At 41.8% G+C, this 22,317-nt stretch overlaps 1 protein-coding gene and 1 long non-coding RNA gene across 3 annotated transcripts; one reads left to right on the top strand and one right to left on the bottom strand.

The window, feature by feature from the left end:
* Positions 1–12,286: 12,286 nt before the first annotated feature.
* On the top strand, positions 12,287–13,937 carry LOC117555649. The gene is made up of 3 exons (XR_004570428.1): positions 12,287–12,347; positions 12,882–12,987; positions 13,341–13,937. It is a non-coding gene; the product is annotated as an uncharacterized LOC117555649 (long non-coding RNA).
* LOC117555648 (G2/M phase-specific E3 ubiquitin-protein ligase-like) lies at positions 12,778–15,338 on the bottom strand. Of its 2 annotated transcripts, none has more exons than XR_004570427.1 (6): positions 15,275–15,338; positions 14,460–14,520; positions 14,327–14,360; positions 14,161–14,225; positions 13,692–13,763; positions 12,778–13,587 (listed from the first exon to the last, which is right to left on the bottom strand). XR_004570427.1 is itself a non-coding variant. In XM_034230584.1 (6 exons), exons 2-6 carry the CDS (start codon positions 14,476–14,478, stop codon positions 13,254–13,256), a joined length of 519 nt encoding a protein of 172 aa, XP_034086475.1. In that variant the 5' UTR covers positions 14,479–14,520; positions 15,275–15,338; the 3' UTR covers positions 12,778–13,253. The 2 variants fall into 2 exon arrangements, 1 of the variants encoding a protein (XP_034086475.1); XM_034230584.1 differs by having other exon boundaries at positions 12,778–13,582.
* Positions 15,339–22,317: the final 6,979 nt, after the last annotated feature.

Here is a 22,317-nt window from a genome sequence, read left to right on the forward strand (position 1 = left end):
ATAGTCACGTTTTCAAGTTTAGCACCTCTAGTGGTCGTGTAAGAAACAACAATTTGCGGCAATTGCAAACGCTCCAGAGGGTCGTATATTCACAAATAACCCTCTCTGGAAAATCCTAAATTGTAGAATAGTTTAGCCATTAAAATGCTTTTTGATTAGATTTCTAGCGAGAAGTGTATATTGTACTTTTAGAATCCAGGTCCAGTGGATGTGTAGGATCTATAGTTTGATAGATATTACGAAGATGATTTGAGGTCTCGCCAGGAGAACGTGTATATACTACGCCTTTCCCCTATTAATTTCTATTGACGGCAGCGTCCATGTAAAGTTGGCGTCAACCCTCACAGGGTGAAAACAGTATATCCGGTCTCGAAGTTTTCATAATAAAACCGGAAGTATTCCCCTCACTGTCAAATGATTTTACAGTGATATCTGCCATACTCATCCACTAAAAAACATCAGTTTATCCTTGTTAATTACACAACATTGATTGGTTAAAATTGTGTACAATGTTTTTGTGTTTTTAACCTTCAATTCGGAGAAACGTATGGTAACCCATGTTATATAAGCACAGCGGAGCCCTCTACTGGACTCTATGAGTACTCTCCTCGATCCTATCTATGCACGCATTCTTTCACTGAGACACATACCCGTAGCCGGCCCCCTGGGCAGGCCTACCTGAATGCGTGCGCATCCACTGCATAAGAGGCGGCCTCGCCCGCTCACTGCTATCCCTTTACTTTCTCTTTTAGCTGAGCAGCATAGGCAGCAGGGCTCCATAAGTAGAGGGCTCCGCTGTGCTTATATAACACGGGTTACTATACGTAACCCTACGTTATATCTCTCACAGGCTCCACCCTCTACTGGACTCCATGGGTACAGGGGGCGGAGCCCGACGTATACCCACTCTGCTGTCCTGCGAGAGTACTGCTCCATCCCCCTGTTTCAGACCGGCTTTCTGTTTAGCAGCCGCCCTCACCTCTCCCTCGGCCAACACCAAGGAGAAAAGAAAAAGAGGCTGGCCGGGCACACCCTGACACGCTTACCCCGCGGAGGTGTGCCATAACGTAGAGGATTTCCTCCTCCTGTCTTAATGCAGGGGAAAGGAATCCTCCAGCCCCTATGGGCCCATGTGCGCGTTACGTAAGCACATTACGTCCGGGGAGGGGGTCAGATGTCCACTGACCCGCAGCCCCCCTCTCTCTCCTCACCAGTCCTGTGTTGCCCCAGCAAGCACAGACGATGAAAAGGAGCCAGGCATGTCCAAGAGATACAACTTAATGAAGGGACCTGGTGTTGACCAAGATGCCGCCGTGCATATGTCCTCCACACTTACGCCATTAAATAAGGCTGTTGATACAGCCATGGCTCGTGTAGAGTGTGCACGGACTCCCGTGGGGAAGGCCTTCCCGTAGGCATGTGCAATGCATTCGCAAAGCCAGCCTGCCAGGCGTTTCTTGGACAAAGCTTTTCCAGTTACCCCACCGCCGAAATACACAAACAGCTGTTCAGTGTGTCTAAGGGCAGCCGTGCGCTTTACATAACATGCCAGGGCATGCACCGGGCAGAGGAGGTGCAATTTAGCCTACCTCGCCCCACTATGGGGAGGAGATTAAAACCCCCCAACTGGATAGCCATCGACCTGAACGCACTCCTTAGGCTCTTAGGCACAAAGGAGGGGTTCGGTCTGAATGTCGCCCCGCTTTGGTCATCCCGGATGTTTAAACAACTCGGGTGCACCGATAAAGCGGTTAACTCAGACACTCTTTTGGCTGACGTTAAGGCAAGTAGCAATGCTGTCTTCCATGGCAGTGCTTTCAGGGAAGAGAGCACCAGAGTCTCAAATGGTCCTGTGACCAGCGCCTCGAGCACCAGCGGCAGGTCCCACTGCGGGGCAGAGGCGCGCACCACTGGGCGCAGCTTGCTAACCCCTCGCAAAAACCACGACATCAGCGGCTGGGCAAAAACTGACCTACCGCCAAATCCCTCATGCTGCATACACCTTCACTGTGGAATGAGCAAGCCCTCTGTCCACCAACAACTGTAAGTACGACAAAATAGATCCCGATTTTACAAGATAGGGGCTCTATTTTTTGCTCCTCACATCCCTATCCGTGCTGAGTGTGCTGACTTTCGTACAATGTCCCACTGTCTGGCTACCTGCATAAAGTCAAGTGCTCGGCGCAGTTGTCGGTGAAATGTCGCTCCTCTGTTTTCATTGAAACAGCTCCTTATATCAGTTAGCGCAGCTAGCTAGCACCAGATGCTAACAACAACAATACACGTAAGGTGTGCCCGTTCTCTCTCTCTTGTTAAAATAATTAGTGGCGTTAACGTGTTATTAACGCGTTAAATTGCAGCCCTAGTAGTTTTATACATATTTTCACATCATTTTACAGGATATTATTTCACACATTGTAGTTCGACACATTAATATCTGAGGTATATCTGTCATTTAATGGTAAGCTATTGAAATTCTGATTCCGTAGATGTGTCTCCCATCACCCAAAACCCCTGACTATTCTCTCAACTCAGTATTTACATTCTTTAATTCAAAGAAAATCAGTAATATCTTTAAAAACGACAAGTCCTTTTATATAAGCTATGCAGCGTTATGGTGTAAATATAACCTATCTACCAATTGAATCAAATATAAAAGTTAGCCGAATTACTATAGATACTGCAAGGAGACGTATTGTGTGAAGAGCAATTGAAGATGTTGTTTAATTGCTGATATATTTATGATCCACGTCACATATTCAGTTTCGGCGGCATTTCTTCCAGTTTGTCCAAAGGTCTTCTAATCAGGGCTCTATAAATAAAGAACTACGGCAGATGTGTAATATTTAATGCAGCCAAACCGTGTATTACAATGCCGTTATGTGATGACTTTCAAAGAAAAAAGCAAGCACACTCGGAATAAAGTTTTTATTTTATTTATTTTTTATTTTATTTATTTTTTTATGTTTTCGGATTTCAAATCGCATAAACACCATATCCCAACGTGCATTGCGGCTAAAACATCCAATCACCGAGCTTCAACGATATCTGAGGATTATGGGTAGTTCGATGTTTTAGCCATTCAAAACCTCTGAAAAAATAAATGTGTCGCGGAATCGAAAGGGAAAAATCTATGGGAAAAACACAAAAGCAGTGTATACAATTTAAACCAATTAATGTGGTGTAATTAACATGGATAAACTGATGTGTTTTAGTGGATGAGTACGGCAAATATCACTGTTAAATCATTTGACAGTGAGGGGAATACGGTTTTACTATGAAAACTTTGAGACCGGAAATACTGTTATATCTCACACAGGCTCCGCCCTCTACTGGACTATATGGGTACTACTCTCATCTATGATACGCAAGCATTCACATACTGAAGTTGCATAAACGTAGCCAGACAATCAGGGCGAGCCTACCTGAATGTGTGCGCAGGCACACATTATATAAGGCGGCCACGCCTCCTGACTGTCATCCTACACCCTCTTCAACGAGCGGCATAGGAAAGAAAGGGCCCCTAGGTAGAGGGCTCCGCCTGTGCTTATATAACTACATTTAAATAGTAAAAGGTACAATTGTGCTCCTAATTACCCGCAATTTGATTTATAAAGCCCCATGATAGTGAATAAAAATCATTTTCATGGGAAAAAAGTGTTAAAATGCCTGATTAATATGTTTGTAATGCTGGCAGCAGGTTCACTGCTGTAAGCAGGGTCCCACACTCACAGGCAAAAAATTGATAAATTGTATCCCAAAATAGTGTCTCTTAAGGCGGGTAAAGGTTATGTGAATATGGGGTGATGTATATGGGCACTTGAGCACCAGCAAGACCCCCACCTCCATAACCTTGTGTCCTGTCCGTGGCAGGGACTTTGCATTGGAAGTTGACATCACATTCCATTTCCATTCCATTCATCCAGAGTCAGAAAAAGGCTAAGTTAACTGTAGGAAGAACCAGGTGAAGGGGTGAAAATGGATAAATTGTATCCCAAAATAGTGTCTCTTAAGGCGGGTAAAAGTTATGTGAATATGGGGTGATGTATATGGACACTTGATCACCAGCAAGACCCCCACCTCCATAACCTTGTGTCCTGTCCGTGGCAGGGACTTTGCATTGGAAGTTGACATCACATTCCATTTCTATTCCATTCATCCAGAGTCAGAAAAAGGCTAAGTTAACTGTAGGAAGAACCAGGTGAAGGGGTGAAAATGGATAAATTGTATCCCAAAATAGTGTCTCTTAAGGCGGGTAAAAGTTATGTGAATATGGGGTGATGTATATGGACACTTGAGCACCAGCAAGACCCCCACCTCCATAACCTTGTGCACCAGGCGAACCTGTGTACCCACACTTAAGCATTCCCCCACGGACTAAACCAAAAGGGAACACCGGTCAGAAGTTCGTAACACTGAATAACAAAAAAATATGGGGGCATGCCATTAAAACTGCTATGCATTGAGGATTTTAGTCCGAGATGAGTGCTTATCTGCGGGTATCTTGTGTCAGCTTCGTGGACCTCAATTTAGCAGGAGATGTCCATGATATTGACAAACATATTTATATACAGAATGATGATTATTTTACCGTCAGACACATGCATAGAGAACCCCCAAGTGTTGCATGTGTGTAGGCATAGATGGTCAAATTTGTCCAGCCGGTGGCAGGGAATTTGCATTGGTAGTTGACATCACATTTCCATTGTGCGGACATCAGTACATTTGAAGGACAAGTCCCATGTTAACTCTGTCCATAAGACAGACATTTTCCTTACACTAACTAGGTGGAGTTGGCTCATGAGCTAGTCGGCTAGCGCTAACGTCACTCTGTGCCACAGTGCCCTGCCGTGACGTCAAGCTAATGTAAAGCTAATGACGTACATGGCTAATTGTTTACGTTTATTAACCAATGAAATACAAGATATTTATTTGACATCGCATTCAGCCAATAATTTGTAAGAACACAAGTCTTACGGGGGTATATACTTACACATAACATATTTTTTGTATTTCTTTGTATAATTGTCTATTTTTTTTTTATACCTGTCACGGCTGCTGCTGCTGTCTGCTCGTTAACCTGTCTGGGATTGTTTTCAGCTGTGTATGTTATATGTATATGAGATGTGCCGTTGCCCGGACGCCATTGGATGCCAGTTTCCTGTCCCTCCTCCGGTAGGCGTGACCGAAGATCTGGATTGGAGCAGGTCGGGCCCGACTCACACCTTCCGGGGACTCTTACAAGAGTGTATGCATCTCAGTTAGACAGGAGAGGTCTGACTCTGTGTCAGACGTCTCTCGGTGCTCTTCTTACGTTCTGTGTCAGTTATGTGTAGCTCTGCGCTAGTTCTGCTACAGTGGTTAGTTAGGGTGTGTGCTTAAGTGTGTTTTGTGTGTATTCTGTGATTTGTGACGGCGTCAAACTTGTGCGAGACGCCTCACTATTTTAGCCTTAAGTGCCCATAGTGTGCTATGACTGTGATAATCTGTGGCCTTTGTTTTGTGTAGCGTTATTGTGAACAGATAGCTGGTTTTAAGAGCCTGTATTTTTGGTTATATCATCTTTATTTTGAATGTATTATTAAAATCAACCTCTTACCAAGAACACCTGGTTTCGTGTTGCTTCCCTTTTACCCTAAGCGAGCTGGGGACGTAACAATACCCTAAAAGTATAAAATAGGGATGACCTCAAAAGGAGAACAAATGAGCGTCCGGCTCAAGGCTGCGCCGGCAGACGGGCACATACATTGAAAACCGGACTGTCCGACCTAAAACCGGACGGATGGCCACCCTACTTGCGGGGCCGCGCGCCTTCGTATTAACGCTGTGTTTCACATTAAAGGTGAAATGCTTTAATCGGAGCTATTATACCAGACAAGGTGTGTTTTCTGACAACAACACGCCAGCTATAGCTTCCCTGAACCCGCACAGTGCTTTGACAGCACTTCCTGCGGTTTATTACACTCACGTGCGTGCGCCCACCTGCTGCTTCTGGAGTTACAGTGGGGGTGGCGAGTTTGGGACAGTTTTCTCTCCTCTGAGGATGAGCAAGAAGGAGCATACGACTAAGCTGCGACTTCTCCTCATCCACGTGTCCCAGGAAATCGATCCAAAGAGCCCTTCCATAGACACAGGGGCTCCCAGGAGATCTTTCTATTCCTTGAACGCACCGCGCGGCCAACTCTCGCGGTGGCACGCGCGCTTCGCTGTGTTCACATTAACGGCGAAGTGCATTTTAATCGGAGCCACTAAACCAGGTCAGGTGTTTTTTCTGACAGCATCACACCGTCTATAGTGTCCCTGACCTCACAGTGCTTTGACGGCACTTCCTGCGGTTTATTACACTCACGTGAGGCTATCGATCCAAAGAGCCCCCCCCCCGTAGACACAGGGTTCCCAGGAGATCATCACGGTCACTTTTTGGAGAATGCCGGGAGTCCCAGCCAGCCGTGGCGTGATCCCACCGTGGCCAGGGACATCACCCGGCCAGCAGCGGCTGCCACACCACAGCCGCGGCCATCTGCTCCAAGCCGGAATATTCTAATATTCCAGCGTTTTCCCTGTCATGCGGCAGCGGGGGCAGAGGTTCTCCGCCCAGCCTGCTGCCTGTGCCAGGCTCTCATCGAGGGGGGGCACGCCGAGATATGAGGTCTCCGTGCGGCCCCACACCCTCAGAATACCTACCATTCCTGCCACCGGAGCTCTCGTTTTCAGTGGCTGTTGCCACAACGCCTCCACACACTGCCAGATATCTGGAAACGGGGGCGAGACAAAAGCCGGTTGCACCATGTGGGCCGGACCGTAAAACCCCTGGCGTAGGCGGCCGGCAGTGGTGGGGAGATAAAGTCATCTTCTTCCTCCTCAGCAAACGGAGCCATAACCCGCACGGCCGGGATGGCAAATGTTGGTGGCGTCGCCTCGGCCATATCCTGGTCCACCACCTCTAGCTCGTCTTGGTCTGGTCCCAGGCACTCGAAACAGAGCTGGTGGGGATCGGCGCCCGCTATTAAGCCGGGCATAAGGGACAGGCACTGAAGAGAAAAGGATGACAGTCAGGAGGTGTAGCTGCCATATATACTGTGTGGCCTGCGCGCGCATTCAGGTAGGCTCGCCCTGATTGGCCGGATACGTTTATACAACTTCAGTGTGAATGCTCGCATATCATTGATGAGAGTAGTACCATAGAGTCCAGTAGAGGGCGGAGCCTGTGTGAGATAGAACTTTAAAATGCATTCAGACGTTTGTGATATTCAAATATATCAATCAAATGTCAATAATATAGCCCAAATAGTTAAACATGCTGTGGGGGGGGGGCTTTACAGTGTGCACAGCAACAACTAAAGCAACAGATAAAATAACTTTAGTTAAACATTGGAAATCAAAAGACGTTTTTTCTACGTTAGTCCAGCATATATTCTATTTTGGACCCGCTCTGAATAAGGGGCTAATTGGAAGTCCTGTGAACCCTTTCAAACTATGTAGACTGGTTTAAAAGCTTAACATAATTGCTTTTATTGCCAAATGTATTGTAAAATCTCAAGGACCACCATACATGCTTAATATGCCAAAACTAACTTTAAATTCCCCCGATATCTACATTTCTTTATCACTCTAAATATACGCCAAATGTGTTTTTTTTTATTGAAATATGAACAATTGGTATGAATATTATAACATAGATGACCCAATATTACATCAGGCAAGTATATACGATAACCAGCCTGTGGGAAACGTAACCAGCAGTTGCAAAAGCATGTTAACTCCAGATAGCAACTGTCTCTCTCTCTACCTACCACACACACACACACACACACACACACACACACACACACACACACACGCACACACACACACACACACACACACACACACACACACACACACACACACACACACACACACACACACACACACACACACACACACTGCTGTCTGCTTCAGATCAACACAGCACATGCGTGGAGGGGCTGCTGGCTGTAAATCACCATAGACTTTCCACCACACAGATCAGATGCCAGGCAATAAATTGGGGGGCTGGGGTGTGTCTGTGTGGCAGTACTCCCTATTTCACACTACAATGGATTTGGTTTCCTCAACCTCCTTCCCTTTCCCTGCTTCCTCCTTTGTGTTTCTCTGTCTTCTATCCTTTTCAGGCAGCTGACTTTGTCTTCCAGATGAGATCATAGACTCTCAAGGGCACTATATGCGCCGGTCTGCAGAGAGGGGGAGGGGGGAAGAGAGGCAGAGAGCACGTGGACTGAGCGAGGGAGAATGTGTTGGAAGAGTTATGATCACTGGTAGAAGTAAACGGAAGAGACAGGGAGAATGAACGTTAAAGAAAGGTGGTAGACATCAAGGCAGAGATAAAAACAGAGATGGCTGCTGCAGAGACAGGTTGAGGAAGGGAGGGAGGCAGGGGAATTCTCTTTTCAAAGACACAAAATTAGAAGATTACAGTTTTTATCTTCCAACAAAAAAAGTGAAAGTCAAGCATTCCATGGATTCATAATTTGTATTTGCATAGAGAAGCTAATGAGCAATTTCTACTTCCATAATGACTTTGCTTAAATATGTAATTTCAAGAGATGTTGTGGACAATTTCCGCATTCTGTTGGATGATTGAATTGATTGATTTAAAACAAGGGACAGTGTACATTAATCAACATATTAAAAACATGTAAAAGTACTCGAATTAGCCAAAAGGCTAGTTTTCATCGATAGTCCCTTTTCCAGGTGATAGACATCCTAAAAGCAATAATATAAATACCACGACATTGTTATACCATTGTACATATTTACAATAGATGACATCACTGAATACAGATAAGAGCAAGTCATGATAATAAATAAAACATTTACAATACGCACTCATACACACACCTACACCCACACATCAGTGCTGACACTGTTGGTTTTCAATGAGCCACTTATTAATACTGTGCTTGAATGTGTAGTAGGATGAGGATTCTCTTATTGGTTGTGGTATTGAATTCCATTGATGGGATGCGTGGAATGAAAAGACAGCCTGGCTGAATGCGCTTTTCCTAAATGGGATGGTGCAGTCTCCCCTAGCCGCACCTCTAGTAACCCTGGTTGAGGTGGACTTTAGGCTGATGCAGCCAGCCAGAGGAGGAGGAGCCACCCCACGAGTGATCTTATAAACTAAGCAGATGTTTTTGTAAACTATGAGATTTTCCCAGCTGAACAGATTATACTTTTTAACAATGTGACAATGATGATACCGGAATGGCTTTTTGTCTAGTGTTTGTTTGTGATTCCAGTGGTTTTAGAGCTGGAGAGTGTGCATTAGACCAGCTTATCAGACAGTAGTTGATGTGGGAGAGGACCATTGATTGTAGGTATAGCTTAGCTGCTGCAGATGATAGGAAGTGTTTAATGTATCTGTAATTTGACAGATTGAACTTTACTTTATTGCAGACCTTTTTGATATGGGTTTTGAAATTGAGGTTTGTGTCAATATGTACTCCTAAATACTTGTACTCCGAAACAACCTGAAGTCTCCTTCCAGAAAATAAAACATCTTGTTTTGTCATAATGCTGTGGCCCTGGAGAAGAACATACACACTGTCTTTGAGATATTTGGTTGCAAACAATTATTGTTAAGCCAGGATGTAATATTCTCCAACACATCAGTGACCTTGGTAGCAGCCTCTTCTGCGGTTTTGCCATGAGTAAAAACAACTGTATCATCAGCATACATTAATACATCACATTCTCCACACACAGAAGGCAGATCATTTATGTACATACTAAACAGGATTGGGCCCAATACAGAGCCCTGCGGTACTCCAGTTGACAAACATAGTGCACTAGACTTATGGTTCTCAATTTGAACACATTGGGAGCGGGATGAAAGATACGAATAAAAGAGGTTGGTGAATTCTATAGAAACATTTAAGTTGAGTATTTTTTGCAATAAGATGTTGTGATTAACAGTGTCAAAAGCTTTCCGTAAGTCAAGGAACACGGCCCCCACAACCCCACCCCTGTCCATTGATGCCTTAACTTTCTCCACGAAGAAGCATGTCGCTGTTTCTGTTGAGTGATTAGCCCTGAATCCAAATTGCATTGGATGCAGTGGAAAGGAGCTGTTGTTGAGATGATTGATGATTTGTTTGGCAATCAATTTTTCAAATACCTTGGATACTATGGGTAAGATACTGATGGGCCTATAGTTGGATGACATGATTGGCCCTCACTGATGCTTTCATATGATTTTCAACCTCTAAAAAACTGTTAAAAGCTGATCACAATATCTTGTTTAAGATTTCAAAAACATCCCAAATAGTTGTTTATCTAGATGTCATCTAAATGTCACTTTTTGTTTTTTATCTGCTCCTATGTCCTGGTTTATTTCGTAGCAATGAGGTGTAATGTTAACATTAAACACAACAGAAAATATTCGGTCCTAATTATTTTGGCAGCACCCATATATTCCGTGGTGCCAGCAGTTACTGAGCAACTTTTATCCACACAATTTGGTTTGAGTGTCTACAAACACTAACACTCTATTTTTGGTGGGGCCTTATTGGAGATATACAGTGATGAAAGGGGGGAGACAGAGCGGTGGACAATGCCTAAAATGTCCTCGTGACGGACTGAAACTTGCGTATTAGGCAGCAGATTCCTCATTTGGGCTGCCAGCTCAAACCGCTGAGCTATTGGGTGGCTCCAATGTTATATACATATTGATTTTACCTTCCAATATTTACAAATCACAGAAAAAACATTCCCTGTGTGTGTCTCTCTATTCAAATGTGCAAGAGGGCATTTCCAGTCCTGAAGCTCATTATGATATATCACTCATCAATCTCCCTTCCTGGTGGGTGATGGGTCAGAGGGTGTATTCTGCTGAACATCCTCAACCAGGATGGCAGAGGCTTGTGTGTGAGGAAGAACCTGGCCTAGTTTGATTTGAATGTCAACAGTTCTCTCCCAAGATCAGTTCGGAACAACCTTTTTATGGCACAGTTTTGACCCTAGTCCATTCTACAAATGAGTTGTTGGCCGACACGTTGAGTATGTTGTGAAAGAACACCAGGGGCCCACAGTCTGTAATTATTTTACAACTATACACAATTGTAAATGCAAAAAATAAACAAAGAATAAGTCATTAAAAAATCGATACTTGCATAGCAACATTTTGCTTGACATTTCTTCTGTATCTTTCCTCACTGTTCTCAACATGGGGAATATGACCTAAAGGAGTTCTTTGTTTGCCCCTGCAGACCTGCTAACTTCTCAATTACATGCCTTCATTATTGTATGGCTATCCTTAAGCAGGTTTGCCAGTTGTCATGACCTGGCTCAGGCTGTCATAACAAAGAGGGAGACACCACCATGTTCTGTTTAAACAATCCTTTATTAAAGGGCAACTATGCTATATAGTTTAGTTTAGTTTATTTTTTTATTTTTTCGAGCGTGTAAAACCAAAGAAAATACAAATGAAACAAAAGATGATACAGACATGATACAGTACTATACAAATGAATGCAATAACAAAACGAAATATTTAATTAATAATTTAATAATCTGTAGTATCATTGTCTGATAACAATAAACAACAAAACTTTAGCAAATTACACGTCCGAAATACATTATAGGGCCATATCTATACAAAACATTTATCTGAAGGGTTTTGCTCAAAATACCAAACAGATCACCCATAGTAGCATTGCTCATCCCCCTCTATTTCAGCCCTGTTACAAAAGTGCTGATTCTGGGTCAGTAGCTTCAAATGTAACCCGAGCTGCTGCTGGCCACGCGCAGTTAAGCTGTGAACTCTGTGAAGAGGAGGCTGTCTACCAGCAGAAAGTACAACAATTCTGAAAAATTACATGAAAACATGAATAAAACTACACATCTTCAGATGTTGTACATGCATAAGTGTCCTACACTAAGAATACAAAGTTATTATGGCTGTGTGTACCTTGTGTGCACTGCCTAGTGGTTAAAGCACATTATTGAATTATTGTTTTTATGTGTTATATTTACGGTGGCCGGCAGGTGCAAACGTGGAACAACGGCCCAAAACGCATACATAAGCAGGAAACAGCTGCAAATAATGAAATGAAAACAAACAAACCCTGAAAACAAATACAACAGAAAAACGCTGCATTTACAGAAATGTTGCAAACTAAATACAACACACAAACCCCGAAAACAAACGCAACAAAAAAACGCTGCAAATACCAAAATGATATGCAAAGTCCAAAGCACGTACAAATCCCAAAACACATACAAAAAAAACATTCCGGAAGTGCGAACAAGAGTGATGGAAATCGAGAGGAAAGAAAGTTCATTTAAGTGGAGAAAGATATAAGAAGGTAAGTTTTGTTTTAATACATAGAGCGTCATATTTATATAGCTAGCGTTAGCGTGCCTAACTACTACACCAGCTGAGGAGAGGAGAGCTTCACGTGAAGAGAAGATAAAGTGAGGGAAGAACATTTTTAAAAGAGATGACAAATCAAGTGCAGGCAAATAACACGGGCCGTAGTGAGTACCGCGGAAAAAGGACATTTGAATTCTTAGCAGTTTGTTTATATGTATATATTTGTGTATAGATGTTGCAACTATACAGAGCTTTAGCAATTACCTGTAACTATGGTCATGCTAATAAAGCCATTGAATTGAGAGAGATGTGACAACATGTGAAGAGGGACAAAGTAATGACAGGAGAGTAGTGTGCATTAGACATGCTCAAGAACAAATATAGAGACATTCAAGGAGAGAGAGAACACAGATTCAACGGTAAACATGATGTATCTTTCTATTTATTTAGCTAACCACTATTTAGACTATGTGTTTTTGATTAACTTGATTAAATGGATTTACTACATCAATGTATGTCTTTTCAGGCCGCCATGTTTTGTCCTTTCTGTGGCCAGCATCTGAGGACAGTTCAAGTGTTCTGTGGCTCCTGTGGCAAACATGTACAGTTTTTGGCAGAAGTTGAACACAACAGTAAGTTCACTTTTTTTATTGTATCTGTTTCAAATGCAAGAAATAAGGATTCAACACACTACTCTGTTTAGAATACGAATTGGCAGATGCATACACTAGTTATCAGCATGAAGGACACGTTTTTTCATTGTCTGTTTATGTGAAATATGTAGAAGCCATCATTACATTGTAGACTAATGCATGATTAAATACACAAAACAGCTTATATTATACATTCATAATTGTGTATTAGTTGTATCTTTATAGAGAACATTATACATTTAGAATCAGATTTTGAGACAGTGAGCGGCTGGGAAAGTCACACCGCCATGGGGCACAAACAGTTGCTGACATGATGTTTTCTTCATTCTCAGGCATTCCATAAGGAGGGTCAGGAACTCACGCTTGGGACCACCAGTGTCCCCTCCATCCTCAGTGTGTCCCTCATCATCAGTGAACTTAACTGACATCTCATGAGAGGGATCGAATGAGGCACCTTTGAAGCTGCGGATTGCTCCATCCCACACACTGGCTCTATTAATATTGAACCTGCTGCAAGATGTATTTGTTATTTTTGCAGAGAGTTCTGCAACAATGTCCTCCGCAGTCAGGTATTCTGTGCTGGGAAAGACAAAGTGATGTATTGTAATATTAAATGATGAAGCTAGTAATAAGATTTACAGAATAGAATAGAACAATTAAGTGGTAATAGTAACAATTAATACCTTTGCTCCATTTTGTCTTCTGGCTCAGACTGGCTATCAATAATGATAAGTGCATACACAGTTGTGTAGTTGCTGCAGTGAGAAGACAGTTGAATAATTACTTTCAAATACCTAATATATGCATGCCAGTCATATTTACAAAAGGATGTCGATCCTCTTCCTGTTTTTTCAATACATTGGGTTCTAAACTGACAACAGCACTTTTGTCATACTCCTGCACAATCCTTGTAAACATTTGAAATGGATGCAACAAAAAATATCTGATTTTTGAAAAATATTTGTGGGTGTTTTTTGTATTGTCTTCACTAAGATGTCAGATGTTGTGGGTGTCATTTGGAAATGTATAAAAGTATAATTGTTCTGCTTCCTGGCAATGTTACCCACTGTGATTGGAGGCTATACAAACAAACAAATGTAAAATAAAGATACACAGCAAACAACTGTGTCACGATCTGTCAACCTCGTTTACCTATAGAAGTTGTTCTGACCCGGGGCAGACTGGACCTCTTCCTGGAAGGGGGTTGGTGCTCCATCCTATTTTTACCCAGGAAATAAGTGCACACAAAGGTATTTATTGATTTCATGTTCACAAATTCAAACCTACATGGTATAATTACATTTGTAATTAGTCTTACCCGATCAGACGCTGGTTGTGGGTGCCTGAGAGGTCTGATAAAGGTAAACAACAAATATATTCAAACTACTGTACTGTTAAAACATTCTGCTTCTTGTGGCACAAAATAATATGTTGACAATGTTTTATTTTACCCTGCAAACTGTTGTCCATTCGTGGAGTGCTCACTTTTGGAACATTTGGAATGTCCCACACCTGCATACACACAAAGGACTGACTGAAATAAAATAAATGCACTTTAATTAAGAATAAATGCCACGATAAATCCAAACTGACCAAGGTACATTATATTGTTGACCGTCCTTTAACTCTCACATTAGGATTTACATCCAGATCTCTCAGGTCTTCAGGGACTGGTCAGCTTTCTGTCCCCAGAGTCAGAACTAAACATGGTAAAGCAGCGTTCAGTTATTATGCTCCAAATATCTGGAACAAACTCCCAGAAACCTGCAGGTCCGCTACAACTCTGACTACTTTTAAATCCAGGCTGAAGACTTTTCTTTTTGTCGCTGCTTTTAATTGAACTATTCATATCTTAGACTGCACTGTAACTTTTATCCATGTACTTTTTTCTTTTAATATTTAATTGACAGCACTGTAACTTTTATCCATGTATTTTTTCTTTTAATGTTTATTTTATTAGCTTTTCTTTTTAATGACTGATTTTAAATGCCATTTTCTTAATCTCTTTCATTTTTTGTAAAGCACTTTGAATTGCCTTGTGTTGAAAAGTGCTATATAAATAAACTTGCCTTGCCTTGCCTTGCCTTGCCTTACATTGAAGCACAATAAACCAACTCCTCTCTGCACCTATAATATATCTATATGATGTCAAGAGTTACATTTAGGTGCACAGACAGTGCTGTCTCTTGACTTGCAAGCTCTTTCACCAAACAAGCTAACGCTAGCTGGGTAAATATGACGCTCTTTGTATCAAAACAAAACTTACCTTTTTATATATCGTCTTTTTCCACTTCGATCAACTTCGTTTCCTCCGGCTTCAAATTGCAGCACTCTTGTTCGTTCCCTCTATGTCTGGTCAGACATCAATCTGTTCCACGTAGCGCGCCCCCTAGAGGCATGGAGCACTTCCGGAATGTTTTTTTTTTGTATGTGTTTTGGGATTTGTATGTGCTTTGGACTTTGCATGTCGTTTTGGTATTTGCAGCGTTTTTTTGTTGCGTTTGTTTTCGGGGTTTGTGTGTTGTATTTAGTTTGCATCATTTCTGTAAATGCAGCGTTTTTTGGTTGTATTTGTTTTCAGGATTTGTTTGTTTTTCATTTCAGGATTTGCAGCTGTTTCCTGCTAATGTATTTGTTTTTGGCCGTTGTTCCGCGTTTGCACCTGCCGGACACCGTATATATTTGATGAAAAAAATATTAGAGTACATACTTTCATAGGGGGAAAGTAGAAGGTCAATAATAGAAATATAGAATGTAAAAAATCAAGAAGATACTATAAGTCAGGGCTATTCAATTAGTTTGGAATGGGGGCCGGTTGATGAAAATGATCCAAAGCAAGGGGCCGGGGAAAAAATGGCTTGAAATATGAGCAATCATATTAAGAGCTTCAGATACAGTAAATACTATAGCACTTCACCCTTGAAAAAGAGATCAATGATCTCAATGGGATTCACCTGCATAAATAAAGGTTTGAACTGAAATGAAATGACTACAACAGCATAGTGGAGTGCATATATTTTGTTTAATTAAATCAAACATAGCCCCAAGGCCTTTATAAATGGCAAGTTCAGAACTCAGTACATGTGAAGCTAATATAACCATCAACATCATTAGATTTAGATTACATGATCTAATAATTCACACAAAATAGCAATTTAGGGCCATACACAAACAACAGTGCATATTATGGTATAATAACAATAAAGACAAGTGAGCCATACCACATCAATTGCTTAATTAAAAGCAAAAACAATTATCAAAAGACTTGTATTAATTACCAAACCACAACACACAGCCTTTTAAAACTCAAACCTTTTTTGATTAACATAGTGATAACTGACATACAGTATATATGCAACCAACTTGGCAGATATGTGCCATCTAATGAGATAAATGGCATTTTTTCAATTTAGCAAGAGCAGGGAAGTCGGGAGTATACGTTGTCATGGCAATACGCATACAGTGATGCAGATGCTGGTCAGTGAGGGATGCTCGATTATTAGTTTTTATGGCATTCATGTGTGAGAATGCCGATTTGCACGTGTAAGTCGAGCCAAACATTGTGAGGACAAAAAGTGCAAGACCCCTTGAATGAGGGAATTTCTCGTGGCTGACTTCATGAGTCCAGAACTTTTCAGAACCTGCCAGCTGAAATGACTGTCGCAGGTCATCTGATGACTGAATGTCAATGAGTTCGAGTTGTAAAGACGCCTCATTTAATGTCACAATCAGCTCCTTTGCTTTCAGTGCAAACTCCCCCTCTACATTCACAGAGAAAGGGTCCTTCACAAATCTCATCACTTCAGTCGGGAGACTGAAATGTTCAAACCTCGCCGCAAAGTTGGTTTTCAATGCGTCCATAAATCCAGTCATCACCTCTGTGATTTGTAAACCTGCAGTGCGCAGTGTTGGAAAATGGAGCATTTTTCCTGGACATAAATCCGCAAAAAAAAGTGTGAGCTTTTTTTGAAACACATGGAGTCTCTCCACAAGTTGTGTAACCATTTTATCTCTGCCCTGCAGCTCCAAATTTAGTTGGTTCAGATGTTGGAAAATGTCGCTCAAAAAGCAAACAGCAGCGTAAAACTCATCATTCTCTATCAGACACAGAAAGGCGTTAGCTTTTTTATGTTTTGAATTGCGGAGAAACACCATGATCTCCTCCTTAAGTTCACAAAATTGTTTCAAGACGTTTCCTTTGCTTAGCCATCTAATGTCACTGTGCATGAGCAAATCATTATATTGAGCTGACATGTCTGACAACATCTGGCGGAAAAGGCGGTGCTGTAAACTGGAGTTACAACGAATAAAGTTAATAATCGCCATGACAGAGTCCATTGTGTTTTTTAACTCACCACTCAGTTTTGCGCACAGGAGGCTTTGGTGGATGAGGCAATGAAGCGATCTCAGCTGTGGAGCCACATCTGCCAGCCTAGCGGACAGTCCCTGTGTTCGGCCCGACATCGCAGGGGCCCCATCCGTAACAAGCATGTTAATACGATCCAATCCCAACTTGTGCTCCTTGAAAAACGAAACCACTTTGTGGAACATCACCTCACCGGTCGTGTGTCCATCCAAAGGAATTAATCCAAGTAGATCCTCCCGAAAGCACTCACCATCAAAAAATCTAACATAGAGGCACAGCTGTGCAACATCGCTGCTGTCAGTGGATTCATCAATAGCTAGCGACATAACCTCCGCCTTTCTCAGTTTGTCCAAGAGAATCTCAAAAAATGTCCGATTCAAGGGTCTCCACTCTCCTTGATGTTGACGTGTCAGAAATCGGAATGTTCTTAATTGAGTCAATAATGCTTTTTCTGATTTTCTCATCTGCAACCACTTCCTCAATTGATGCAAGCATACACTCTTTGACTGTCTCTGCGTCCATAAAAGGCCTTTTCTTTTTGCCTAATATCCAGGCCACTCGTAGGGATGCTGCGGTAGCTCTCTCTTGGTCAGTGCAAGCCCGAAACAGGGAGCTACGTATTTGGTCATAGCAAGAAGTTAGCCCCAAAATCTTCTGCTGGCGAGCATCAGAGCCCGCTGGAAAAGTGGCGTGAAAGTTGGCGTGAGCTGTCTTAAAATGCCTTCTCAAATTGTACTCTTTACACACCGATAAACACTCATTTCAGATTAAACACACGGGCCTCCCACTGACATTTACACACAAGTAATTATCTTTCCACTCGCTGTTGAATTGCCGGTTTTCGGTGTCAACCTTTCATTTTTTTAACGTAGAAAGAGACATTTTGATATCCAACTATGCTGACCAGGTTTGATTAATCGTACCATTGGCGCGAAACCGTCGAAGATGCGCAAGCTTGTAGTGAAAGGCAGCGCGAGCCGCGAGGACTCGCGCAGAGACGCAATAAATGACAGGAGTTGCTAGTAGGTGGGTTCGAAACCCGAGCCCGCCAAAGTTTTCAGGCAATGTCTTCCCCTCTATCTCTCAATGTAACACCCTCTCAGGAATAAAGGCACTCTGGCCCAAAAAAATAAAAATGTTAAATGAATTTTTTTTTTTTATTAAACTTTAATTTTTTTGTTTTACTTTTTAACATTATACTCAAAGGGCCAGTATAACGGAGGTGATCTCTGGGGCCATAGATCTCGGCCTCCGTTACGGATTCTGTAGTTTCATTGGTGGCAAAGTGTATGTAGTTTGTTCATCTGTCTGTGTTTTAGTTTGTCTGTCTCTGTTTCCTGGTTTTATGTTGAAAAGTGTTCCCCTATCCCCATGTCTGTTGCTGATTGTGTGCACCTGGTACCCTGTGTTGTCTCCTCCCCCTCACCTGTGTCCTGTTGGTTTGATTAGTGTGGGTGTGTATTTAGTGTGAATGCTGTTTACTCCTTCCACATACTTTCAGCTAGACACTTCATTCCAACTTTCAAATGACCACAAGACCTTCAGCTATTCAAAATTGACTTTTATTTTTGAAAACTTTTAAACTTTTTGAGATATTGAATTTTGTTTGGAGCTTGGTAGAGAGGCCTTTTTCAGATTTTAACATTGGAGTGGATGGAGCAGCTCGTTAACTCTAGAGTGCTTTGATCTCAAAACAGAGTGCAGCAGTGCCTGAAATTCTCCCCCAAAAATATTTTAAATTTGCCATAATTCCCAAACCCTACACTCCTCAGACATATTTATTCATACAAAACGTAGGAAAACCTCTCCTAGGTTGGAAAATAAAAAAAATAATTAAGAAAAAATATTAAACAAAATGCCTCTTCAGGGCACGAAGAGAGAAAAAGTCCAGCTAGCTCCCAATTGATCCCCATGTTAAATTGTTCTGGATCTTTCTTCAGAGCAGGGAGAAGTACACTTTAGACAAACTGCTCCCATCTCCACATTGTACACACAAAACCCCAAAAAACAACATATTTCAGTTCATTGGGGTTCCCTGATGCTCACGGTCTGGTCATTTTTTTATAAGAGCCATAGTTTTTGAACAGGTAGCAAAATTGTCAGATATAATCCCCAATGCATTCTTATCGGACTCAGTGCTGCAGTTGGTTGTCATGGTGTTGCTGGGCAGATTGGAGCCAGACACACACACACGTGAGTCACATCATCCAATCAGAGCAGACACCATGGAAACCTTTGATCTCTGGGTTTACACACACAGGTGTTTTTAAACATTCAATCACTACTACTTACATTTAATATATTTATTTAACTCCTACAGCCTAATTTCAGCTGCAGGAACCATTCAAATATCAAACTATTCAGCCTTTTCAGCACATGATGGGAAACTTTTAACTTTTTCTAAATATGTTATACTTTTTAACATATTCAGCTTTGCAATGCATTTGAGCTGTAACAATTCTCTCTCTCTCTCTCTCTCTCTCTCTCTCTCTCTCTCTCTCTCTCTCTCTCTCTCTCTCTCTCTCTCTCTCTCTCTCTCTCTCTCTCTCTCTCTCTCTCTCTCACCAAAGGCCTTTGCCCACCTAACCATTGTTTTTATGGGTGAACCTCCCATTGAGCTTTTCTACACATGAATATACTTTATAGAGATCTGCAGATAAATGTTTAGTCTTCTCAAGCACCAACTATCAAATATCTCTCCTGATAGTTGGCACTTGAAAATCACCTTTCCCTGAATTTTACTCAGGTGTAACTAAAGTCTGATTTAAGGGTTGTTTATATTTCACATCATTAATCAGAATCTGCAAAGTAACTCAAATAAATGTAGTGGAGTAAAAATACCAGGTTAACCTCTGAATTATAGTGGAGTAGAATTACAAAGTAACAATGAGCTGTCATGTGGGTATATATTAATGCTGCGCATTATGGATACAAGCGATTTTCATCCATTTAGTAATTATATGTTTTACATTTGATAACACCAATGTGTTTAATACTGGCAACTTCTAGGAAAAACGAAAACGTTCAGTAGAGACATCCCATAGAACATTTTGCGAAACACAATAGCCAGCGTGTGTAGTTCTGGGGGGGGGGGGTTCGATTCCAGTTTTGGATAGTCTGGCGTGGTTTCGTTCCATTTCAAACAGCTGTTTGACACTCGGTGTAACCTTGGCGCGATGCCACTCCACCATGCAATCCCAGAGCTTGAAGATTAATCACGGGGACAGTAGTCCTAAACTATAGCTGGGGATTATGGGTAGTGTAGTGTCTTCGGCCATCCTATTTCATATCGCATTAACACCATATCCCTACATGCATTGCGGCTAAAACATCCAATCAGCGAGCTTAAACCATATATTGCGGCAGTAATATCCAAACAAAGTGCCGCGAGGGACTAAACAAGAGAAAAAACACTGTGGACTCAGTCTTTCCAAAAGTATGTGTTTGACCTTTTATTTCCAAAGCAAAAACATTCAATATCCATATGCGTAGGTGCGTGCGTGCGGTCAACAAAAATGGTCCTTCTCCAGCTCACTCCCCCTCCATCTATTACAAAGTGCACAGGTAAAAGCAACCGGATACAACCACAAACGTCACCACACAAATCCAATGACACGCCCATCACCTATAATGACTCAAAAAATATGTACCGTAACAAACACAGAAAAATACTTCAAATGTGGCTACTACAGCATAGCTTGGTAATCAATTCAGTGGCTGTGTTTCGTAATGATGCTCAAAATGTCCCTTATAGGCCTACGTCTGTTTCCGGTTATTTTTATTTTGAAATTCAGTTCCTGACGGACGCCAAAAAAAACAGAGATTATGGAATTAAACCAATAAATAAAAGCAAGGATAATTGTGTGTTATTGGTGAGTAAATAACAGTGTGTTATTTAGAAAAGAAGAACAAATTAGAAGGAAAAAAAGATTTTAAAAAATACAGATTTCAGTATTCTGAGGCTCTGAGCCCCATTTATTTTCCTCACAGATGACAAAAAAAGTCCGACATTATACGATTTAAAATAAAAACAATAATCGTGGCTTGATATTAAGTAAGAACATGTTTTTATGAACCCCACAGCTTCCGGTCTTCCACGACCCGAACAGACAAAAAGACGTGCTGCAGGCACGAAACATACTACCAATAGAAATACATTGCTTTTAAAACCGTTCTGTGTGACACGAAAAAAGGGGAAAATCGTGTTGGTGAACACGAATCAATAGATGAAATGTTGTGACTATAACACCAAATGCCATGAGACTGGGTTGGAAACTCAGCTAAATGCTGCCGTGATTAAACGCCATCTTATGTTCCAAGCCACATCAAGCATTATTTCTGAAACAATATGGAGCTCAAACGTTTTCTCTCTCGTGGGTTTACCACAAGGACAGTACCTTTTATATCTGGCTTCTTTACATATACTCTCTCCAGTACAGCGTTAGCTCTGAGTGTTAGCGCAGCACAGTCTCACTCCCCGCAATCAGTTGAAAGCTCTTTGCGTCCGTTTATGAAGCTGAAGGACTTGGTGCGTCACAACTGCACGCCAAAGGACCCTGACCAAGCGTCGCTATTAGACTATCAGCAGTGTTGGGACTAACGTGTTACAAAGTAACGCGTCACTGTAACGCCGTTATTTTTGGCAGTAACTAGTACTCTAACGCATTACTTTTTAAATTCAGTAACTCAGTTACCGTTACTACATGGTGCGTTACTCCGTTACTGCGTTAGTTTTTTTATATAGTCAACAGCCAGGCGAACAGATATGAGAACAGTACTTGAGTAAATGTACTTAGATACTTCCTGTGTCACATACGGAGACGGGCTGTGGGCGTGTTTGTGTTGTTTACTAACAAGACTATCATGGCGGCGGCGGAGCTCAAGTCTAGTTTCTCCACCTGGAGATATTCTCACTATTTCACTTTTGTCGAGCACAAAGAAAA

The sequence above is a fragment of the Gymnodraco acuticeps genome, unplaced genomic scaffold, assembly GCF_902827175.1.
Source record: "Gymnodraco acuticeps unplaced genomic scaffold, fGymAcu1.1, whole genome shotgun sequence".
NCBI classification, from domain to species: domain Eukaryota; kingdom Metazoa; phylum Chordata; class Actinopteri; order Perciformes; family Bathydraconidae; genus Gymnodraco; species Gymnodraco acuticeps.